Here is a 22805-nt window from a genome sequence, read left to right on the forward strand (position 1 = left end):
ATAGCTAGATTTCCAAAAACAGAGTCCCGAATCTGAACAGAGATGCCTTACCCCCGGTTTCTCAGGAAATTGATGCATAGAATAAAAGTACGGACACGGAGTCATATGGACAATAACAGTATATCTGCTATTACCTGCACAGTCTTTTGAGTCATCAATCGAGACCGGATTACATGCATTTGCATGTTGCATATGCATCTGTGTATTTGGCTCCCTTTCACCGTTTATCGCATATAGTAACTAAAAACTAGTGACGATGCATATTTTCGCTCTATGTTTACAATATTTTATTCGTAAAAATGTATTCGGGCGGTCTCTAGTTCTATCTAGTTTCGATATCTCACAGATTGACCATGAGCTAGAACTGCGTGCAGTCGCTAACCGAGAGGCCACTGCCAAGCGAAATTATTACAGAAGAGGAACAGGAACAGGCAGACAGAGCCAATGCTCCTGCGCCCGCGCCCCAAGTTAATCCCCTCCACCGTCATACCGTAAGCGTCGGCAACGATTAACTTAAACTACGCAAGCTTTTAGTCGCACGTCCGTTGTTTCAGTTTAGCTTTCTATTTACTTGTACACAGCTGAACGTTTTTACGACGTGTAGTGGGTGACGTGTTGTGCGCCATGCCGTCCGAAAAAAGAAACGTCGTTTCTCGGATAGCTGACCATCCTTGAATATTTACATATGACGGTATTGATTTATATTGTTGAGTTTGTGAGGAAAACATTTCGTACAAAAAAAAGTTTCAATCAGATCAGAAAGTCTTAATATCGCAGGAATGCAGAAGAAAGGACCACGACAACAACTTCTGACAACAGCAAGTTGCAGTAACAGGGATTTTTCCAAAGGTATCCAAAAAAGTCGGTTTAACATGGATCTACGTAAAGCATTCATTGAAAGCAATAACCCTCTTCACAAACTTACAAGCCCTATTATCAAAGGCTTCCTGCGCAAATACTGCTTAAATCAAAATATACGAGATGAATTAACACTGCGTAAAAATTACATACCAACAATGTACGTGAAGGTTCTTGAAGAAAGACGCAATGAACTCAAAGATAGCATTATCTGGATTTCAGTTGACCAAACTGCAGACACTTGTGGCCGTTACATTGCAAATTAAACTGTTGGTGCTTTAAAAGAAGAGCCTTCTTCTTCCTGTTTAGCGGCTTGCAAAGAACTTGAAAAATAAATCATTCTATAGTCGCCTGATTTATGAATGAGGGTATTACAAAAATATTTCCAGAATCTTCTGCAGATGTAAGAGGGTTTGTGTTTATTTCAGATGCTGCTCCCTTTATGATCAAAGCAGGGAAAACCCTCCGAGTATTTTATCCCAGTTTGATTCATGTGACATGCTTCGCTGATGGTGTACATCGCTTTGCTGATGAAATATGTAAATAAACTGATTTCATCCACAAAGAAAGTGTTTCTAAAGGCTCCAGCTCGCTGCAAGACCTACAAATAAAACTACCAAATGTGCCTTTACCTTCCAAACCAGTGGTAACAGGTTGGGGTACGTGAGTCGAAGCTTTGTTGTTTTACAATGAACATTTCGAGTCCATTAGAGGGGTAGTAAACAACTTCGATAGTGCAGAGGCTGTGGCAGTTTGCCAGTGCAAGAAAGCTTTTAATGATTCCGATATTAAAAAGACATTGCTGTGATTTTCACTCATTTATCCGACATACCTGCAAGTATTAAAAAGCTTGAAATTCAACGTTTGGCCTTGAATGAAGCTAGTTAATGAATAAAATTATTCTAGTGAACTCCTCATTGCCGGAGGTATTCCCAAGAAACTTAAAGAAAAGTTTGTAAACGTTTTAAACATTAACCCAGACTTTGAACACTTGTGCCAAACTGATAGTTTTATTAATGCGATGGGTGAACTATTACCAGAGACAATAAGTGCAAACTTAGCACCCTAATTCAAATACTGCCCAGTTACCTCAGTTGCTGTACAACGGTACTCCTCTGCTTATAAAAATGTTTTGAATGATCGAAAACACAATCTTAATACCGAACATTTGGAACAGTACTTGGTCATTTATGTCTACAATAGTAGAAAAACGTAAAAAAAATTGAAATGATGCTTTGGTCCAAAGTTAATGCTGTTCAAAAAATTCATGACTTTATGTTGTTTTTTAAATAAAATAGTACAGAGTTTTTGAGCGTGTCGCTCTGCATGCGATATACCTCGAAGTTGGTCCTGTACATATCAATTGTTTCGCTGCGACTCACTTGCATCGCATCTCCTCGTTACCGACAACAAAAGGTAATAAGGAACAATTCTTGAAAGACGGTATGCGTCCCCATTTTGCAAATTTTTAGGAAATAACCCCAGAAATCCCCACTTCCTAACCTCTACAATAAAGTATTCAGAAAATGACATCAGTGTTCTAAATGTACCGATTTTTAGCGTGGCCGGTACTCTTCCTCGTAATTGATATAATTCTCGCAAGAACTACCATTTTTTTATTATCTGATCTTGCATATTTCGACACTTTTTATGCATTTTATAAGAATTTTTTATGCATATCTGCATGTATATTTTGTGGTCTTTATGATGCATGTAATCTGGTCTCTAGTCTTCAGTCTTCTGACTGGTTTGATGCGGCCGGTACTGAATTGCCATCCCGAACTGCCTTATCCATGTCCTAACAGAGGTTCTATCATCCAGTCCCTTCGTCTTGTCAGTGTTTTCCATACATTCCTTTCCCCGCCGATTCTTCGGAGGATCTTCTCATTCCTTACCTCAACAGTCCACATAATTTTCGATATTCTTCTGTAACACCACATCTCGAAATCTCTTATTCTCTTCTGCTCCGGTTTTCCCACAGTCTTTGTTTCACTACCATACAATACTGTGTTCGAAACGAACATTGTCAGAACTTCCTTCCTCTAATTAAGGCCTATGTTTGATACCAGTCTGTGTTAGTCTGCTTTTTATGCCCTCCTTGCTCCGTCCGTTGCGACCTATTTTGCTTCCTAGATCGCAGAATTCCTAAACTTCTTCTAAATCTTAAACACAAATTTTAATGTTAATTATCTCGCTGTTCTCGATTCTGCTACATCCAAGTACTTGCATCTTTCTTCGATTTACTCTCAATCCACATTTTGTACCCATTAGATTGTTCATTTCATTCAACAGGTCCTACAGTTTTTCTTCACTTTCACTGAGGATAGGAATGTCAACAGTGAATCTAATCACTGATATCCTTTCACCTTGAATTTTAATACCATTCTTGAACTTTTCTTTTATTTCAATCATTGCTTCTTCGAGTACAGACTGAACAATAGGGGTGAAAAACTACATCCCCGTCTCACACCCTTTTCTGTGCCGTGCACTTCGTTCTTGGTCTTCCAGTACTGCTGTTCCTTTTTGGTTGTTGTACATATTGTGTACCACTCGCCTTTCCCTATTGCTTCCCATTTTTTCTCAGAATTTCGAGCATTTTGCTCCAATTCTCACTGTCAAACGCTTTTTCTAGGTCAACAAATCCACTGAAAGTGTCTTGACTTTTCTTCAGTCTTGCTACCACTATCAATCACCTCTCCGGTGCCTTTACGTTTCCTAAAGCAAGACTGATCATCATCTAACAGATCCTCGATTTTCTTTTCGATTCTTCTGTACATTATTCCCGTCAGCGAATTGAATACATGAGCTGTAGAGCTGACTGTGCGATAGTTTTCGCGTTTGCCTGCCCCTGCTGTCTTCGAAATTGTGGGGGAGATATTTTTACTGAAGTCTGATAGTACGTCACCTGTTTCATACATTCTACAAACCAACGAGAAAGGTCGTCTTGTTGGCATTTCCCCTACTCATAATGGAAAATCCGATGGCATGTAGTTCATCCCTTCTGCCTCATTTTATCTTAAGTCACCCAAGTATCTTTTAAACTCTGATTCTAACACTGAATCCCAAATCTATTTCCTGTCGACTCCGCTTTATCTTCTTGTCACGACATCGGACAAGTCCTCCCCTTATAGAGACCTTCAATGTCCTCTTTCGACCTATCAGCGCTCACTGCTGCATTTAACAGTTGAATTCCCACTACACTTTTAATGTTACCACCATTGCTTTTAATGTCACTGAAGTTTGTTCTGATTTTTTATATGCTGAGGCAGTCCTTCGGACAATCACTTCTTTATCGATTTCTTCATACTTTCCATGCAGTGATTTCTCCTTAGCTTCCCTGTACTTCCTGTTTATTTCATTGGTAAGTAACTTTTATTTCTGTATTCCTAAATTTCCCTGATTATTACTGTACTTCGATCTTTCGTCAATCAGCTGACGTATTTCTTATTTACCCAAGGGTTTTTCACAGTTACTTTCATTGTACCTGGTTTTTATTTCCGGCTTCTCTTATTGCCTTTTTAAAGATGCCCATTCCTCTTCAAATGGAGCCCAGATAGAACGCTGCGCATCAGTTCTTCCCAATCAGTTTCTTAAATTTCAGCCTACCCTTCATCATTACTAAATTGTGAAATGCGTCCGTATCTGCTTCTGGGTATCCCATAGAATCCAATATCTGAATCTCTTACTGGTCATGATGGAATTTACCCGCATATCCCAGTCTTTTGCATGTATACCCCCTCCTCTTGTGGTTCTTGAGCAAGGTATTTGCTATTACTAACCAAAATTTATTGCAGAATCCATGTAGTCTTTCTCCTCTCTCATTCCTACTACAAGCCCATATTCTTTCTTAATCCTTTCTTCTGCTCCTTCCCCTACAACCACATCTCAATCCACCACGACTGTTAGATTTTCATCTCTCTTTACATACTGAATTCCTAGTTGAATGTACTCATAAACTTTCTCTATCTCTTCATCTCTGCTTGCGGTGTCAGCATGTATACCACTATTGTTCCGAAGTTGGTTTGCTGTCGATTCTGTGGGGAACAACATTATCGCTTAACTGTTCACCTCAACACACTCTCTGCCATACCATCCGATTCATAAAAAATTCTATTTCCTTTATACCATTTTCTGCTGCTGTTCGTGTTACCCAATACTTGCCTGTGTAGAAATACTTGTCTTCTTACCATTTCACGTCACTGACCCCCCGTACATCAAGACTGATCTTTAGAATTCGCTTTTCAAATTTACTATCTTTCCTTTTGACTCTCCACGCCCCGAGCTGTATAACGCCACCCTTTCGTTGGTTATATAGCCTTTACCTCATGGTCACCTTTCCCTTAGCGGATCCTCCCAAGGATCCTAATCTTTTGCAATAGGGAGGTCATCGTGACACTACCTCAATAGCAGGCAACATGCACTGTGGATATACACTATGTGTCTTTAATACAATGGTTTCCGTTGCATTCTGCATCCTCACACCGTCAATTATTGGCGGTTCTTTCGCCTTACAGTAGTATCTTCCACCCGAAGGACAAGAGAGTGCTTGAACCTCTGTCCGCTTCATTGTCCTCTTTGACAAGGCTGTTGGCAGAACGAGGCCGAATCCTCATGCGAGAAGCGTTCGACCGCCATTGCTGGTGATTTATATTCAAAATATGAACAGCGGCGAGGTTCGAACATAGGACTTTTTGATCACAAGGAAAATAAGCGTCTCTGAGGTCATAGTTGCAATCCTTGCATATCCTATGTTTTGATAAAAAATTATGTAAAAAAATGAAATCTTCAGCATGCATCACATGGATAACACTAGAACGTTAGTAATTACGAAAATATTCACATGACCAGGTATTATGTGAGGTATTATTCATGTCATTTTAAAGTAATGTATACCATCATCCATCTGACTTTAGAATGAAACATTCATCTTTGGTACTATAAGCCATTTGGCTTACACTCCGACATCGAAAGCGTCTTCCATATAAGGTGATTCCGTGATGAAGTTACAAAAATTCATATATAATGGAGAAGGGTAAATTTATCAGTTTGAGTTAAGACACCCGGGCCCGGAAACGGTCTAGTTGAAAGTTATAACGGAAAATTGTCCTGATGCCTCCGACACTCTGTCTGGGAATTAATGTGCGAATACTTTCGGTGGTACGATTGCATGGTAGGTAACTTCCAGAGTTGGCAGTATGGACAAAAACAAAAAAAAGTCTAGTAAACATGGGCTCTAAAATGCATTCCGTACCGGCTCATGTATTCCAATGTCAGTGATGTCAGATAAATTTTCGCTTATGATTTCCGACTCAGTCGTTTCAGGACCAGGGTTTCTTAGCAGATTGATATCTTTAGTCTTGTATATCATCCCTAAATATTTGTAGCATCATCCTGGGGACATAGTACCTGTAAGTACATTGTCACTTCTTCTAGGGGCACCATTGTAGGATCTCATTTCGTCAGTAACATGAAGATTAATTTACTCGGAATGATTTCCGATAAATTCTAGTGCGAACGTCGATTGCAAGGAGTGATACTTCTCTCCACACTCTGGTGGTGAGCACCCATTACGGCCGCTTTTCTACGCCTTCTCATTTCTTCACGTCGACCCATATTAGTTCGTACAAGCGTCTGGTACGTTCGGGCTCTACCATCTCGACTCGGACGGTAGGAAACATTTCATTTTTTGTGCAACCTCATTTTTCACGTGAAGAAGACAATTTCAGCTTTTGTAAACGAGTAATTCCGGTTCTCTCAAGGGTCAAAGTTATAGCAGTGTAATAAAATCAATCAATTCTGAGGCCCGTAGCTCTGAAAGTACTAATATCAAAAAAAGATTAGCATCACCCCGAATCCCAGAACTCCTGAAGACAGACGTTTACTGTGGATATTGTATCACAGACACAGTCCCTTTGACTGTTCAGAGATGTCACTAAACTCGCCAAAGATGTAAACAACCATGCATGAGCAGCGCCTATTAGACGGAGGGGATCCGACAGCCGATCAGTTGTGTCATTCCACCAGGAAGGAGGTACACGGCTCGTGTTGTCTGTAGTTCAACCATGTCTAGACCACCAATACCGCGGTTCGGTTGCGTCCGCATTGTTACTTTGTGCCAGGAAGGGCTCTCAACAAGGGAAGTGTCCAGGTATCTCGTAGTGAACCAAAACGATGTTGTTCAGACATGGAGGAGATACAGAGACAGGAACTGTCGATGACATGCCTCGCTCAGGCCGCCCAAGGGCTACTACTTCAGTGGATGACCGGTGCTTACGGCTTGTGGCTCGGAGGAACCCTGACAGCAACGCCACCATATTGAATAATGCTTTTCGTGCAGCCACAGGATGTCGTGTTACTACTCAAAGTGCGCGCAATAGACTGCATGATGCGCAACTTCATTCCCGACGTCCATGGCGAGGTCCATCTTTGCAACCTTAGTAGAGCCGACGTGCGCCACTAGTGGTCATGGAAGGCGCTGTAACGGCTGTACGATACGTGCACGCCATCCACCGACCGATAGTGCAACCATATCGGCAGCATATTGGCCACACATTCGTCTTCATGAACGACAATTCCCGTCCCATGATGCACATCTTGTGAGCGACTTCCTTCAGGATAACGACATCGCTCGACTAGAGTGGCCAGCGTGTTCTCCAGACATGATCCCTATTGAACATTCCTGGGACAGTTTGAAAAGGACTGTTTATGGACGACGTGACCCACCAACCACTCTGAGGGATCTACGCCGAATCGCCGTTTAGAAGCGGGACAATCTGGACCAATAGTGCCCTGATGAACTTGTGGACAGTATGCCACGACGAAAACAGGCATTCATCAGTGCAAGAGGACGTACTACTGGGAATTAGAGGTGCCGGTGTATACAGCAATCTGGACCACCACCTCTGAAGGTTTCGCTGTATGGTGCTACAACATACAATGTATGGTTTTCATAAGTAATAAAAAGGGCGGAAATTATGATTATGTTGATCTCCATTCCAGTATTCTGTACAGGTTCCATAACTCTCGGAACCGAGGTGATGCCAAACCTTTTCTTGATGTGTGTATATAAAGCAAATTGTTGAAATAAAATTGAAACTGAATGTAGAATTGTATAGATTGTGTTGGTACGTACGTTATTAGAACTTAAATTTAATGTATGTTTCATCTTGTTTCAGATTTTATGAAAAATGCAATTCGAAATGTAATCAAAATTATGTCATATTCTTCAGAATCTGATTTAAAAACAATATTGGTAACCATTTTTACGATATCTTTAATACACAGCTATAACAGAAAGGGAACGTAAATACAAACAGCGACAAAACTCGCTGCGGTACGCAATCTACGCAGCACAAAGCTGTGAGGCCTGTTGCCACGTTAAGTGGCAGACGGAAGCCCATAGCAGACTAAGTGCAGCGCAACCGTAAATATTCGTTTCAGACAAGGTCTTCTATTAAAATTAAAACGGAAATGAACGTGCAATAAAATCAGGTGCAAGACTATGTAGCTTTAATCTCAGTTAGCTGTTACCCGCCGCTACTCCCCATCTCAGTAGTTTTGTTAAGATGAGTGATGGTAGGTAAGTAAGTAAGCAGCTGTTGTACGTGCAGTAACGTCAGCTTCTGCCACGTGTGTGCCTGTTCGGGTAGGCGTAGCACGACCCACAGATGCTCCTCTCTCCCTCCTACTATCTCTACGCACGACAACGTGCCACGCATGCAGTGGTGCTGCCGAATGCTGCATGCGGTCGAGCGTGGGCAGGTGCACGCATCTGTGCGTCGTGATATTTAAGTACTTCACAAGTGTCGACTTTCCTTTTCACTTGTTCTTCCTCGTGTTTCAAGCTATCTCCATACCAAATTCCATCGAAATTGTTTCGGCGGTTTGCCGGCCGATGTGGCCGAGCGGTTCTAGGCGCTTCAGTTTTGAACTGCGAGACCGCTACGGTCGCAGGTTCGAATCCTGCCTCAGGCATGGATGTGTGTGATATCCTTAGGTTAGTTAGATTTACGTAGTTCTAAGTTATATGGGACTGATGACGTGAGATGTTAAGTCTCATAGTTCTCGGAGCCATTTGAACAATTTTTTGTTTCGGTGGTTTAGTCATGAAAACATAACAGAGCTACTTACGTACATAGAGTATGGACGTATGGAATAAATACTTCCAGGATTGTATAAATAATGTATTCATTATTAACCATATGAATCGCATTCAATCAATAAAATCATTCCCACAAATATGGTAACTGTCAAAAGTCAATGAATAAATAGCCTTTTCAAAGAGTAAAGTTATATCCCTAATTCGCGTAATATTCTTCAAATCTTTCAAATCTATAAATGTTCTGTACAGTACACTTTATAAATTGTACTATGTTCTTCCTCACGTTTGAAGTTATCTCCATACCAAATTTCATCAAAATCGGTTCAGCGGTTTAGTCGTGAAAAGATACCAAACGAACACACTTTCGCATTTATAAAACTTTAAATCACGTTATTCTTTGTCCTTTTTGTGTCCTTTCTCCTTGATACAGTTTTTGTGAGATAAATCCTATACGATGCCCGAATTAAGTTCATGTTACCTATTAAAAATTGATGAAAATTCGTCTAGTACTTTTGGAGACTGGCATCTGCAGACAGACAGACAAGAAAGCTTTACACAGAATTTTAAAGTAAGATATTCAGTTTTCGTGATCGTATTTTTATGGAATAAGGTCTATACGTTGCCTCTATATAAGCTCTACTTACCAGTGAAAAATATAAAGAATTCGTCAAGTAGTTTGGAGATAACCGTGTTCAAACAGACAGCCAGACAGACACACAAAATACACGACTATTGTGGATAAAATTATAAATTACGATGTATTTTTCCCGCTGTCTGATTTCGATGATATAATGCCCAAAAATTGTGTTGTTCGTGAAACAAGCACAAAATTTACCGAATTTTAATTTGACAAGTAAGTTGTTTTATTTTGTAGCAATGTTAATGATTTTAAAAAAGGTGAGGCCAACTTTCTCATTTTCCGTCCTGTTTGTAATGGGACAGACCCCCTCGGCCCCTCCCCCCTCCGCCCACCAAACATACACTTCACACTAAGGCCACAAAAGACATGGGATACCGCCTAATATCGTGTCGGACCACCTTTTGTCTGGTGTAGAGCAGAAACCAGACGAGGCATGGACTCACCAAGTCGTTGGAAGTCCTGTGCCGAAATACTGAGTCGTGATGCCTCTATAGTCGACCATAATAGCCAAAATAATGCCGGTGTAGTATTTTTTGGACGAACGGACCTCTCTATTATGCCCCATAAATGTACGATGCGATTCATTTCTCTAAGGCGCTGCAGTCATGGACTGTGCGGCTGATCCCGGAGGAGTTTCGAGTCCTCCCTCGTGCCTGGGTGTGTGTGTTTGTCCTTAGGATAATTTAGGTTAAGTAGTGTGTAAGCTTAGGGACTGATGACCATAGTAGTTAAGTCCCATAAGATTTCACACAAATTTGAACATTTTTTTGGATTCATTTCGAGCGATCAGGGTAGCCAAATCAGTCGCTTGAAATGTCCAGAAACATATTGCCGACAATTATGGCCCTGTGACATTGCGCATTGCCATCCATACACATTCAGTCAGTCTTTGGGGACCCGGAGTCCTTGAGTGGCAGCAAATGGTCTCCAAGTAGCCCAACATAACCATTTCCAGTAACTGGTCGATTCATTTGGACCAGTGCACACAGTCAGTTCCATGTAAACACGGCTCACATCATTGTGGAGCCACCACCAACTTGCACGGTGTCTTCTGACAACCTGGGTCCATGGTTTCGTGGCGTCTACGTAACACTCTAACCCTACCATCAGATTTTGCCGACTCAAATCTGAACTCATCTGACCAGGCCACGTTTGTCCAGTTGCCTAGGGTGCAGCCGATATCGTCGCGGGGCCAGCAGATGATGTCGTGCTGTTAGCAAAGGAACTAGCGTCGCTCGTCTGCCGCCACGCCCATTAACGCCAAATTTCGCCACAGTGTCCTAACGGATACGTTTGTTTTAAGTGCACATTGGTTTCGACAGTTATTTCACGCAATGTTGCTTGTCTGCTAGCACCGACAACTCTACGCAAACGCCGCTGCTCTCGGTCGTTAAGTGAAGGCCGTCTGCCACTGCGTTGTCCATGGTGAAAGTTAATGCCTGAAATTTGGTATTATCGATACACTCTTGACACTGTGGAACTCGGAATATGAAAATTTCGAACGATTTAGGAAGTAATAATAATAATAATAATGTCGTGTGACGAGGGCCTCCCGTCGGGTAGACCGCTCACCTGGTGCAAGTCTTTCGATTTGACGCCATTTCGGCGACTTGCGCATCGATGGGGATGAAATGAAGATGATTAGGACAACACAACACCCAGTCCCTGAGCTGAGAAAATCTCCGACCCAGCCGGGAATCGAACCCGGCTCCTTAGGATTGACAGTCTGTCGCGCTGACCACACAGCTACCGAGGGCGGACATGTAGGAAGTGAAATGTCCCATTGGTGTAGCTCCAACTACCATACCGTGTTCAAAGTCTGTCAATTACATTATGCGGCATAACAAAGCCGAAAACCTTTTGACATGAATACATGAATTACGTGAACACAAATGACAGCTCCACCAATGCACTACCTTTTTATACCGTGTGTCCGCAATACTGCCGCCATCTGTGTATGAGTATATCGCTATCCCATGACTTTTGTCACCTCAGTCTTTATCTGTGGTGGAGGATCACACGATAGCCTACCATGATTTCTACACGATCTACAGAGCCACTAAGTGACTGACGTTCTCTATTACCTGTGTGACTAATAATTCGTCCGTTGACCTTACGATTAGTCGATAAATGCTCAGAGTACTTACGGCTGGTGTCATACGGCATGCCGTTGAGCTCCGAGAAGCAGGGCATCAGCACGAGGGTGTCGGCCGGCGAGGTTGGCCAGCAGGTGACGCTGTCCCAGGCTCGGGGGCAGCTGGCCCCCGACACCGCCGCTTCCAGCTCTGCCCCCGTGGCTTCCGCCAGCAGGCACTGCAGCTCCTCCAGAGTCGTGTTCTCCAGCATAGGGAACATCAGCGACGGCAGCGCCATAGCCCACGTTACAGTTTGGAGTACTTTACTCAATAGGAGGGAGGCTCTCTATGCAGGGAAAGGGATCTATACTGTCGTTTTGCGTGCTTATACACCAGTCACCTCTCGTCCCCATTATACGCCAACTTGTCGTCTAGTGTTCCTGCACCTCTGCTACCAGTGCCAAGATTAATTTGGTGTTGTGAAGTTAAGCGTTCACAGTACTATCCTCAGAACACAAAAATATTGATCATTTGTACTGTAACACGACACAACAACGACGCTTCCACATTTAACTCTTGCTCATAGACAAGCCCTTTTATGATTTCCAAGAGTCGGTTCACGCATAAATAATACTGCAGAAACAGTTCATTTTCAAAGACATTCAGAAAGTGCATTAGGAGTGGTAAACTGATTTAAAACAACACGTTCGTCTGAAATGCTCTACTGTAGAAAGCATTATGAACGAAACACATCTTGTAATTAATTGCACACTTTTTTTCTGCGTGCTGTGTATCTAGTTCGTAATACAAACGAACTATTGATCTTGACACGGCTTCTCGTCATAGGCGTCAGTGGCAGCAGCGATGCAGCAGGCAGTATTTGGGTGGGTAGCATCCAGCTTCAGTATGGGCGACTGCCTCCAGAAGCCCACCAACAAGTCTCCCAACCTGAAACAGACGACAGACAAAACACTCATGTAAAAGATGTATTTTCAAGGAAAATAATACATAGTTAATACGGAGGTAAACAGTTTCAGTTGTAACACTCTTTTATTTTCCAGTATCGCGACTACTTTCGAGGTAACAGATGCCCTTCATCACTTGTAATGTTAAAGAAAACAAGAAAGACGTGACGCTAAAGAAGAATTATTTACAAATTTTTGTAACCATAAGGCAATTGATACTAATAAGAGCTACCGTATCTAAAACTCTACCTGTATTCGGACTAGTTGCAATGAAAAATAGAAGAAATGTCGCATAACAGTGACGATTGCGGAACCAAGAATGGAAACAGAGAGGCATACGAGACAGAATAACAGGTTGAAACGTACGTCTCGTGTTGCGAACCCAAGCGCGGCGGGACTGGATAGAGCATATGAGGCCCTCACAAGCTATAGCAGGTCACGGAATAGTGAACAAAGAGAAAGAAAGTAATAGGTCAGCCACTAAGTCGATGTGGCGAAGCTGTTACCATCTATTAGGAAGGTCAGCAAGCGAAAGTGTCTAGCCCGGTTCACATGAATTTGACAATGTTCCACACAAATTAAGAAAGTATACGATGAAATGATGTAAATGACGACGAAGGAGCATAAAATGTAGAAAGGTATGATACGACCATCATCAAAATGACCAGGTCGAAAATGCAAATTTGAAACAGCTTATTGTAAAGTAAGCTGATTAACTCCTAAGACATAAAAACGTAGAAATTATAATAAGGTAGTCTAATGGACTAAATAAAACACATTACAATACGTAACCTCGTTTTTTCAAGTCCATACACGCAAACACAGTGAACTATCCTGAGACTTCTTCCCAAGTACTGAGAACATGACACTTAGTAAATAAACATTTTGCTGAGGTGCTGCAAGTCTACAACCGAACGTAATGGAACGATTATCCGAAGCTGTTTCAAAAACGAAAAATTATTCAATAAGGTCATGTGTTTAAGAAAGGTTTGTTCATTCAAAGTATGCAACGGGTTGTGGTTGGTGCTGCAGAGTATTTCTATTTCCTCAAGAATATTCAGGGCACCGCCTTCAGGCTGGAGATGTAGAATGCTGCAGACCATGTTGATGTCTGGAACAGAGTGGCCATTATTTTTATGTGATTGGCCAAGGCTGGTTTTGAGTTGCTAAGGTCCAGATGCTCTCTGAAACGTACTTCAAAGGAACGACCTGTTTGGCCAGTACAGATATTTCGGCAATCGCTACACTGAATCTGATCAGTACCTGATTAAGTCTAACGTTTGCCCTCTCTGGTTTCGTGATGTTTCAGTTGGAGTCCAACACTACTGGAGGGTTAGGAAGGGTTTTCAGTCCCTGCTTTACTAACTTATTTACTGATCCTATCAGATGCGGGACCCTAAAATTATTTTTTACACGTTTGTCTGTGCTATTGAGTAATAAAGTATTCTGACAACGGTTCTTAGGTGGGACTTTTAATTGCATTGTTCGGATGAGTGAATCAACGTCATTTGGTTGATAACCATTAGAATACGCAGTAAATCTAATTGTATCTAGCTCATTCTGGTAGTCTTTTTCATAAGGCGGAACGAGATTGACACGATGAAGCATTGCATGGAGGGCAGCGATTTTATGCTGTTTTCGGCGATTTGAAGAACAGTGAATATTACTAGGGGATAAATACAGAAACCAGATCAATTTTGTACTGGTAGAAGAAAGATACAGGAATGGAATCAAGAAGGTGCCCACATTACCAGGTGCAGATATTAATAGCGACCACAACTTACTTATGGCAGAAACAAAAATAAGAATGTAAAAACTGAAGAAGGCGACCATGGTGAAGAAGTGGGATCTAGAGAAGATAAGATCCAACAAAGAACAAATTACAGAAATGCCTTCTCGGGAGTTTCCAAGCACATTACGAGACAAAGAACCACCTGATAATGCCAAAGAGTACTGGAATATGCTGAAAGAAGGAATCATTAAAGCAGGACAACAAAATCTAGGATATGTAAAAGGGATACGGTCAGAAAAACCATGGGTCACACAAGAAATGATTTCCAAGATGGAGCAGAAAAGAAAATTGAAAAACAAGAACAATGAAGATGCAAGAAAGATATACCGAAGGTTAAATAATGAACTGCGAAGAGAAACAGAGGAGGCTAGGAAAAAACGACTAAAAGTGGAATGTGATGAAATTGAAGAACTGGACAGGAAGGGAAGATACGACTTACTATACAACAGAGTAAAGACAATGACATGGGAACAAAACAGAGCAGAAAGTGCTACTATGGAAATTTTGAGTAAAGACGAAAAGGTAGTGTACAAAGAATGTGACGATGTCCTCCAGAGATGGGAAGAATATCTAAAAGAGCTATATGACACAAATAGCAAACCAGAAACTCTGGAACTTGAATCACACAACAGTGTAAGTGATGACGAGAAAGGACCAACCATCATAATGGAAGAAGTGAAGTCTGCCATAGCTGCAACGAAAAATGGCAAAGCTGTAGGTACAGATACGATACCGGCAGAAATATTAAAATGCTTGAACCAAGATGGAATAAGAGAAATACTGAGGTGGTGAATAGACAGTGGTGAATAGACTGAGGACTTTCTGACAACACTAATGATTCCATTACCGAAAAAACAAGGATTCAAGAAATGCAGCGAGCACAGGACAATCAGCCTCATTTCACATGCAGCCAAAGTGATGTTAAGAATAATTAATAAAAGACTTGAAAAAGTAATGGATGAGAATCTTGGCGAGGAGCAGTTTGGCTTTAGACGGAATATGGGCACCAGAGATACAATAGGGCTCCTACGAATCTTGGGAGAAAGGTTTATTGAGAAACGAAGAGACGTATATATGTGCTTCATCGATCTAGAAAAGGCATTTTACAATGTGGTTTCGGACAAGCTGGCGACTACAGTGCGGGAAAAGAGAGTGATCTGGAAAACCAGAAGACTTGTAAACTCATTGTATCTTAATCAAAAAGCCTCAATTAAAGTGAGAGGAGAAAGTACAGACTGGATCGGACTAGGAAAATGAGTAAGACGAGGATACTGTCTATCACCTACTCTTTTCAACCTCTACTTGGAAAATATGATTGACCAATGCTCATTAGATGACAAAGGAGAAGAAATTGGAGGAAGAAGCGTAGGGTGTTTGAGGTTTGCTAATGACATGGTCCTTCTAGCCATAGGGGAAAAAGAATTACAGGATTTGGTGGACACCATTGAAACTAACGGAAAAAAATATGGAATGAAAATTAACACAAATCAAACAAAAGTATTTGCACTAGGAGGAAATAAGGAAATGAAAATTATGTTGAATGGAGAAATACTAGAACAGGTGCAAAATTTTAAGTGTCTTGGATGCAGGTTAGACACCGACTGAAAGTGCACCACAGAAATTGAAACAAGGATAGCAAAGGCAAAAGAGGCGTTTTATAAGAAAAGGAAAATTTTCTGTGGCGGTCTGGACAGAGAACTCAGGAAGAGACTCATAAAATGTCTTTTATGGAGTTTTCTATATGGCGCTGAAACATGGACTATGAGGAAGAAAGACAGAGAAAGTCTGGAGGCTTTTGAGATCTGGACATGGTGGAGGATGGAAAGAATAAGTTGGATGGACAGAGTAAAAAATGAAGAGGTACTGAGAAGAGTGGGAGAGAAAAGACGGTTACTAGATGTAATAAAGAGAAGAAAAAGAAATTGGATTGGGCATATATTAAGAAACAATGACGGACTGATAAAAACAGTTTTTAGAAGGTTATGTAGAAGGGAAAAGGAAGCGAGGAAGGAAGATATTCCAGATACTGGATGACATGATGGACAGTACAACATACAGCAGCCTTAAGAAGGAAGCAATGGACCGCAAAAAATGGAGAGGCAAAGGACCTGCTAATATAGCAGATAACTGATTATGAAGATGAATAACACAACTAGTTGGTGTTTCCTTCCCCTATATTTTAAAATGGACTCTATTATCTCGCAGCACGATTTCTACGCGTTTTTAATAAGAAACTCCAAGAAAATCAGGCTGGAAAATACGGCTGTACTTTTGTAGTTTTGTGCGAAGTTGATGGTGTACCGAAGGAATAATATGTTCTTTCCTCGACTAAATGTGTCATATGTACTTTCTGTCCCACGCTAAAACTTCTTGTAGAAATCAATGAAGCTTTGAATGACACGTATATTATCTTTACGCCAATTTTGCCAATGAACTCCAGAACTTCAACATTCAGAGTTGTAGTGACGCTTCATGAGCCTTACGCTCCTTTAAGGCCAATTGTTAATGCTATTGACTCAGAGATTATAGGCTAGCCAAAGAACTGAAATTATCCTTAGTAAACACTATGGTTTTCATACTGATTATACTATCAAAAACATTCGAATCCTGTGCCGTGCATGGATGCGTGTGATGTCCTTAGGTTAGTTAGTTTTAAGTAGTTCTACGTTCTAGGGGACTGATGACCTCAGTAGTTATGTCCCATAGTGCTCCGAACCATTTTAACTATCATTAAACACCTTACACAGGTAAAGATAAACAAGGACACTAACTTTGCAAACTTGGATATCGCAAACATACATCCAAATATCCCTTTTAAAGACGTGACTCATATCATTCTGTTCAACCAATGAAAACTTTTCTACTTAGACCCGCAAATAATTAAGAAATCCCTGACTTTGCTTCGAATCGTGAAGAATAATAATTATTTCTCCTTTATTAACATAGTAACAGACAAACCCGACGGGCTAGTTATGGTGTCCCCTCCTGCAAGCATACCTGCTTACATTTACGTTAGCTGTATCGAACATATGTTCTTTTTCTCCATCCATCCTCAGCACCTTCAAAGAATAGTTTGTTATAAAACACACGTTGACGCATTATACTCTTGTACAATGGAACCGATGCCCAAGTACAACTCTTTCAACAATACTTTAATAAAACGCATCCTAAAATTGAGTTCTCTTTGTAACACCATAATGGCTTCACATTCCCATTTTTGGATCTGGAAATAACCCTGCAAAACAATGAAGTCCACTTTAATAAGTTAGTTGAATCATTCATTATTCTTCAAATCACTCGGAACAGCATAAAATGGCTGCTCTACATGCAATGCATCAGTCGCGTGCCATTTTCAGAAGAAGACAAACTGCACGAGCTTAATGCAGTTCCATGTATCGTGCATTCTAATGGTTGTCAACAGAATCTTATTGAATCACTCATTCAAAAAATTCAGTACCTTTCAGCACTGACTGTCTCGTACAAATTCGTTGTATTCTCTCGTATCTGCGTATCACATGTGATGAGATCGGTAAATGGCTTACAAAATCAGGAGTTACATCCGCTTTCTTTGCCCCCCGTAAAGTTCGACTCCAACTGAAACATCACGAAACCAGAGAGTGCAATCGCTACCCTTAGTCAGGTATTGATCAAATTCATGGGAAGCGATTGGCGACATATCTATACAGTACAGGACAGACCGATCGTTCCTTTAACGTACATTTCAGAGAGCATCAAGACCTTGACAACTCAAAATCAGCCCTAATCAATCACCCAAAAAATAGTGGCCACTCTGTGCCGGACATAAACACGGGTTGCAGCATTCTATATCTGCAGCCTGAAGGCGGTGTCCTGAATAATCTTGAGTAAATCGAAATACCCCGCAGCACCAACCATGATCCGTTGCATGCTTTGAATGAACAAACCTCGCTCAAACATATGGCCCTACTGAATAGTTATTACACTATTACATTATCTTTGGTTGTAGACTTCCTGCATCTATCCTAACTGTTTATTTACTACATGTCACATTATAAGTACTTGAAAGGTTTCTTAGGATTTTTTACAGTTTTTGTATGTACTGATATGAAAAAAGCTGCTTTCTTGTTTGTGTGCTATTTCTGCCATTAGTCTATCTTGTTACACCTCCTACGTTTTACACGATTTTCGGCCGGGCGGGGTAGCCACGCAGTCCAGGGCGCCTTGCCACGGTTCGCGCGGCTCTCCCTGTCGGCGGTTCGAGTCGTCCCTCGGGCATGGGTGTGTCTGTTGTCCTTAGCGTAAGTTAAAGTTAGATGGACCGATGACCTCAGCAGTTTCGTCCCATAGGAACTTTCCACCACCACGTGAGGTTTCGCCTCCGGCGTTACTCAAATCACTTTATAATATACTTTTCCAACTTTTCATTCTGTAAATTGTCAGTGTCACGGATATGGTATCATAGTTTTCTTACATTTTATGCACCTTCACCGTCATTTACTTCGTTTCATAATATACCTCCACAGCTTGTATTTAAGACTGTTAGTTTCATGAGAACGGCTGGGCTAGTTGGTTTCGCAACACCTCCGAGTCGTCCTAATAGTTGGCTATAGCTTCGCCCCATCGACTTAGTAGCGCACCTATTTACTTCCCTTCTCTGTGTGCACCACTCCGTGCCCTCATGTTGCTTGAGGTGGTCGTCTCTGCGCTACACAGTCCACTGTGCTCTGGGTCTCACACGTGATCTAAGTTTCAACAGGTTTCACCGTATCTAGGTATATAGGCTCTGTTTCTATTCTTAGTTCTGTAATGACCACTCTTCTGCGATATTTCTTATATTTTTCACTGTAAGTAGCCCGATCGCAGATAGAATTTTAACTATGGCAGCTCTTATTAATATCCGTTGTCTTATGCTTCGAGGCATATATAAATAATGCGTCGTTAGCGTCATCTATTGCTCGTTTATAGTAACGTTGATCCATTTGTTAGCCCGAATCCTGTCGTGATATCCACACAAATTAAAAAAAATGGTTCAAATGGCTCTGAGCACTATGGGACTTAACATCTTAGGTCATCAGTCACCTAGAACTTAGAACTACTTAAACCTAACTAACCTACGGACATCACACAACACCCAGCCATCACGAGGCAGAGAAAATCCCTGACCCCGCCGGGAATCGAACCCGGGAACTCGGGCGTGGAAAGCGAGAACGCTACCGCACGACCACGAGATGCGGGCTCCACACAAATTATAAGAAATGTATGTATGTACGTATGTATTTATTTATTTATTTATTTATAGTCCACCTCTCCTCCTAATCCAGTGGACCAAGTTCAAGTGAACTGGGTACACATATCAATTACTGCCTGAAAGATTCACTATGGGGGTAAGAAGCACCCACCAATCAGATGGGTAGGTGATGGTGCTGAAAGAGAAGTGTAGTCCACGACAACAGAATATCCACACCTTAGTTATCCAGTGTTTGAGAATGAGAGCATTTAGAGACTCGCAAGAACCTTTACACACGTAGTTTCAACCTTTACGGAAATTTTACAAGCTGACGACCCCCACAAAATCATGTAATGAAATATGTTTATCTCTTACTACATTTCCTCTGTACATGCAGTAAAACTGCCACATGAAGCATGACGTTTTAATTTATCACTTCTTTGCTGCAAACTCTTTTCGTAACACCGTTGGAATACAGTATCCAAATAAGCCGTTGAACGGTGCCTATAAAAATGTATTATCGTATGACACATAGTTCAGGAAATGTTATGTCATAAATACTGAGATGCGTGAGAAAGTGCCGCAACATGGTTGACGTTTTAATTTATTACTTCTTTGCCGCTAACTCAATTCACAACACATTTCACAGACACCAGGTATATGTTGGATTTACCTGAACAACTGCATAATTGTACACCATTTAGTTCAGGAGATACGACGTCATAGGTAGTGAGCTGTTTGAAAATGAATCTGCAGGCGAAACTGCTAGACAGAGGTGAAATACACTCCTGGAAATGGAAAAAAGAACACATTGACACCGGTGTGTCAGACCCACCATACTTGCTCCGGACACTGCGAGAGGGCTGTACAAGCAATGATCACACGCACGGCACAGCGGACACACCAGGAACCGCGGTGTTGGCCGTCGAATGGCGCTAGCTGCGCAGCATTTGTGCACCGCCGCCGTCAGTGTCAGCCAGTTTGCCGTGGCATACGGAGCTCCATCGCAGTCTTTAACACTGGTAGCATGCCGCGACAGCGTGGACGTGAACCGTATGTGCAGTTGACGGACTTTGAGCGAGGGCGTATAGTGGGCATGCGGGAGGCCGGGTGGACGTACCGCCGAATTGCTGAACACGTGGGGCGTGAGGTCTCCACAGTACATCGATGTTGTCGCCAGTGGTCGGCGGAAGGTGCACGTGCCCGTCGACCAGGGACCGGACCGCAGCGACGCACGGATGCACGCCAAGACCGTAGGATCCTACGCAGTGCCGTAGGGGACCGCACCGCCACTTCCCAGCAAATTAGGGACACTGTTGCTCCTGGGGTATCGGCGAGGACCATTCGCAACCGTCTCCATGAAGCTGGGCTACGGTCCCGCACACCGTTAGGCCGTCTTCCGCTCACGCCCCAACATCGTGCAGCCCGCCTCCAGTGGTGTCGCGACAGGCGTGAATGGAGGGACGAATGGAGACGTGTCGTCTTCAGCGATGAGAGTCGCTTCTGCCTTGGTGCCAATGATGGTCGTATGCGTGTTTGGCGCCGTGCAGGTGAGCGCCACAATCAGGACTGCATACGACCGAGGCACACAGGGCCAACACCCGGCATCATGGTGTGGGGAGCGATCTCCTACACTGGCCGTACACCACTGGTGATCGTCGAGAGGACACTGAATAGTGCACGGTACATCCAAACCGTCATCGAACCCATCGTTCTACCATTCCTAGACCGGCAAGGGAACTTGCTGTTCCAACAGGACAATCCACGTCCGTATGTATCCCGTGCCACCGAACGTGCTCTAGAAGGTGTAAGTCAACTACCCTGGCCAGCAAGATCTCCGGATCTGTCCCCCATTGAGCATGTTTGTGACTGGATGAAGCGTCGTCTCACGCGGTCTGCACGTCCAGCACGAACGCTGGTCCAACTGAGGCGCCAGGTGGAAATGGCATGGCAAGCCGTTCCACAGGACTACATCCAGCATCTCTACGATCGTCTCCATGGGAGAATAGCAGCCTGCATTGCTGCGAAAGGTGGATATACACTGTACTAGTGCCGACATTGTGCATGCTCTGTTGCCTGTGTCTATGTGCCTGTGGTTCTGTCAGTGTGATCATGTGATGTATCTGACCCCAGGAATGTGTCAATAAAGTTTCCCCTTCCTGGGACAATGAATTCACGGTGTTCTTATTTCAATTTCCAGGAGTGTATGTGTACAAATATGTGTGAAATATGTTAAAAATGTGTGACATTTATTTTACATGTGCATGTGCGAGCAAAGCTCATCCGAAACTCCCGGAACAATTTCAGTCAAATTTCGTACACATATTAATCGCAATCTGTAAAGTAATACTGTAATGGCAAGAACCACCAGCCTCCTTAGGGGGGGGGGGGGGGGCGTAATAATGTGGAGATGGAAGAGAGAATGAGGAGAACGGTAGACAGCGTGGTGTATGAGAGGGATAGGCACAGATAGGTCGGGGAAATGGATAGAGAGAGGGGACAGGAGGAAATGAACTAAGAAAGGGAAGAGGAAGAAATGAACATAGTGAGGATGAAGAGGAAGAGATAAGCAGAAAGGGAGGGGGGGAGGGGGACGGTGATGGAGTGGACAAATAGAAGATTGGAATAAATACATACCCGAGCAACGCCACTTACTCAGTTATTAGGAAAATAATATCCTTTTACAACTGGAGCGAGTCAACTCCATATTTACTACGATACGAAGTTGTGGATGTTCATTCAACAGGATTGCTTGCAGAAATAATGCAGTTCCCTGTTAGACTAGTTCTGTCTTGATACGACAGTAGAGATGATGTACAACATTGCTTTTGACTTGTAGCTCACCAATTTTATTTTTTATAACTTTAACAACAACCGAGTCCTAAGAAATTTCGTTTAATAATACCTGGAAGTACTAAGTGCAGCATATCAGCTGCCATATGTCTGTCTGATGATTCGTTATAGGACAGGGCTCTCGTCTCAGTAGACAACTTTGAAATTTCTTCAACTATATATAGCCAATCTCTTGGGCTTCCTAATAAGTGTCCATATAGACAATAATAATAATAAGCTTCATAATCAGTGTCAATATAGACAATAATAATAATAATAAAGTGTGGAACGCTTCAATTCTACTTATAGAAATATTTCCCGCCATTCATTGCACTA

General features: G+C 42.2%; 1 protein-coding gene across 1 annotated transcript in view; it reads right to left on the reverse strand.

The window, feature by feature from the left end:
• The window catches only part of LOC126252344 (diuretic hormone receptor-like), a 589551-nt gene that overhangs the window by 237105 nt on the left and 329641 nt on the right, over positions 1 to 22805 (reverse strand). The window contains exon 2 of the mRNA XM_049953233.1: positions 11747 to 12622. Coding sequence (XP_049809190.1) covers positions 11747 to 11972 — 226 coding nt within the window. The 5' untranslated portion in view covers positions 11973 to 12622. The remainder of the gene's footprint in view (positions 1 to 11746; positions 12623 to 22805) is intronic.

This window comes from Schistocerca nitens, chromosome 4 (genome assembly GCF_023898315.1).
Source record: "Schistocerca nitens isolate TAMUIC-IGC-003100 chromosome 4, iqSchNite1.1, whole genome shotgun sequence".
Classification (NCBI taxonomy): domain Eukaryota; kingdom Metazoa; phylum Arthropoda; class Insecta; order Orthoptera; family Acrididae; genus Schistocerca; species Schistocerca nitens.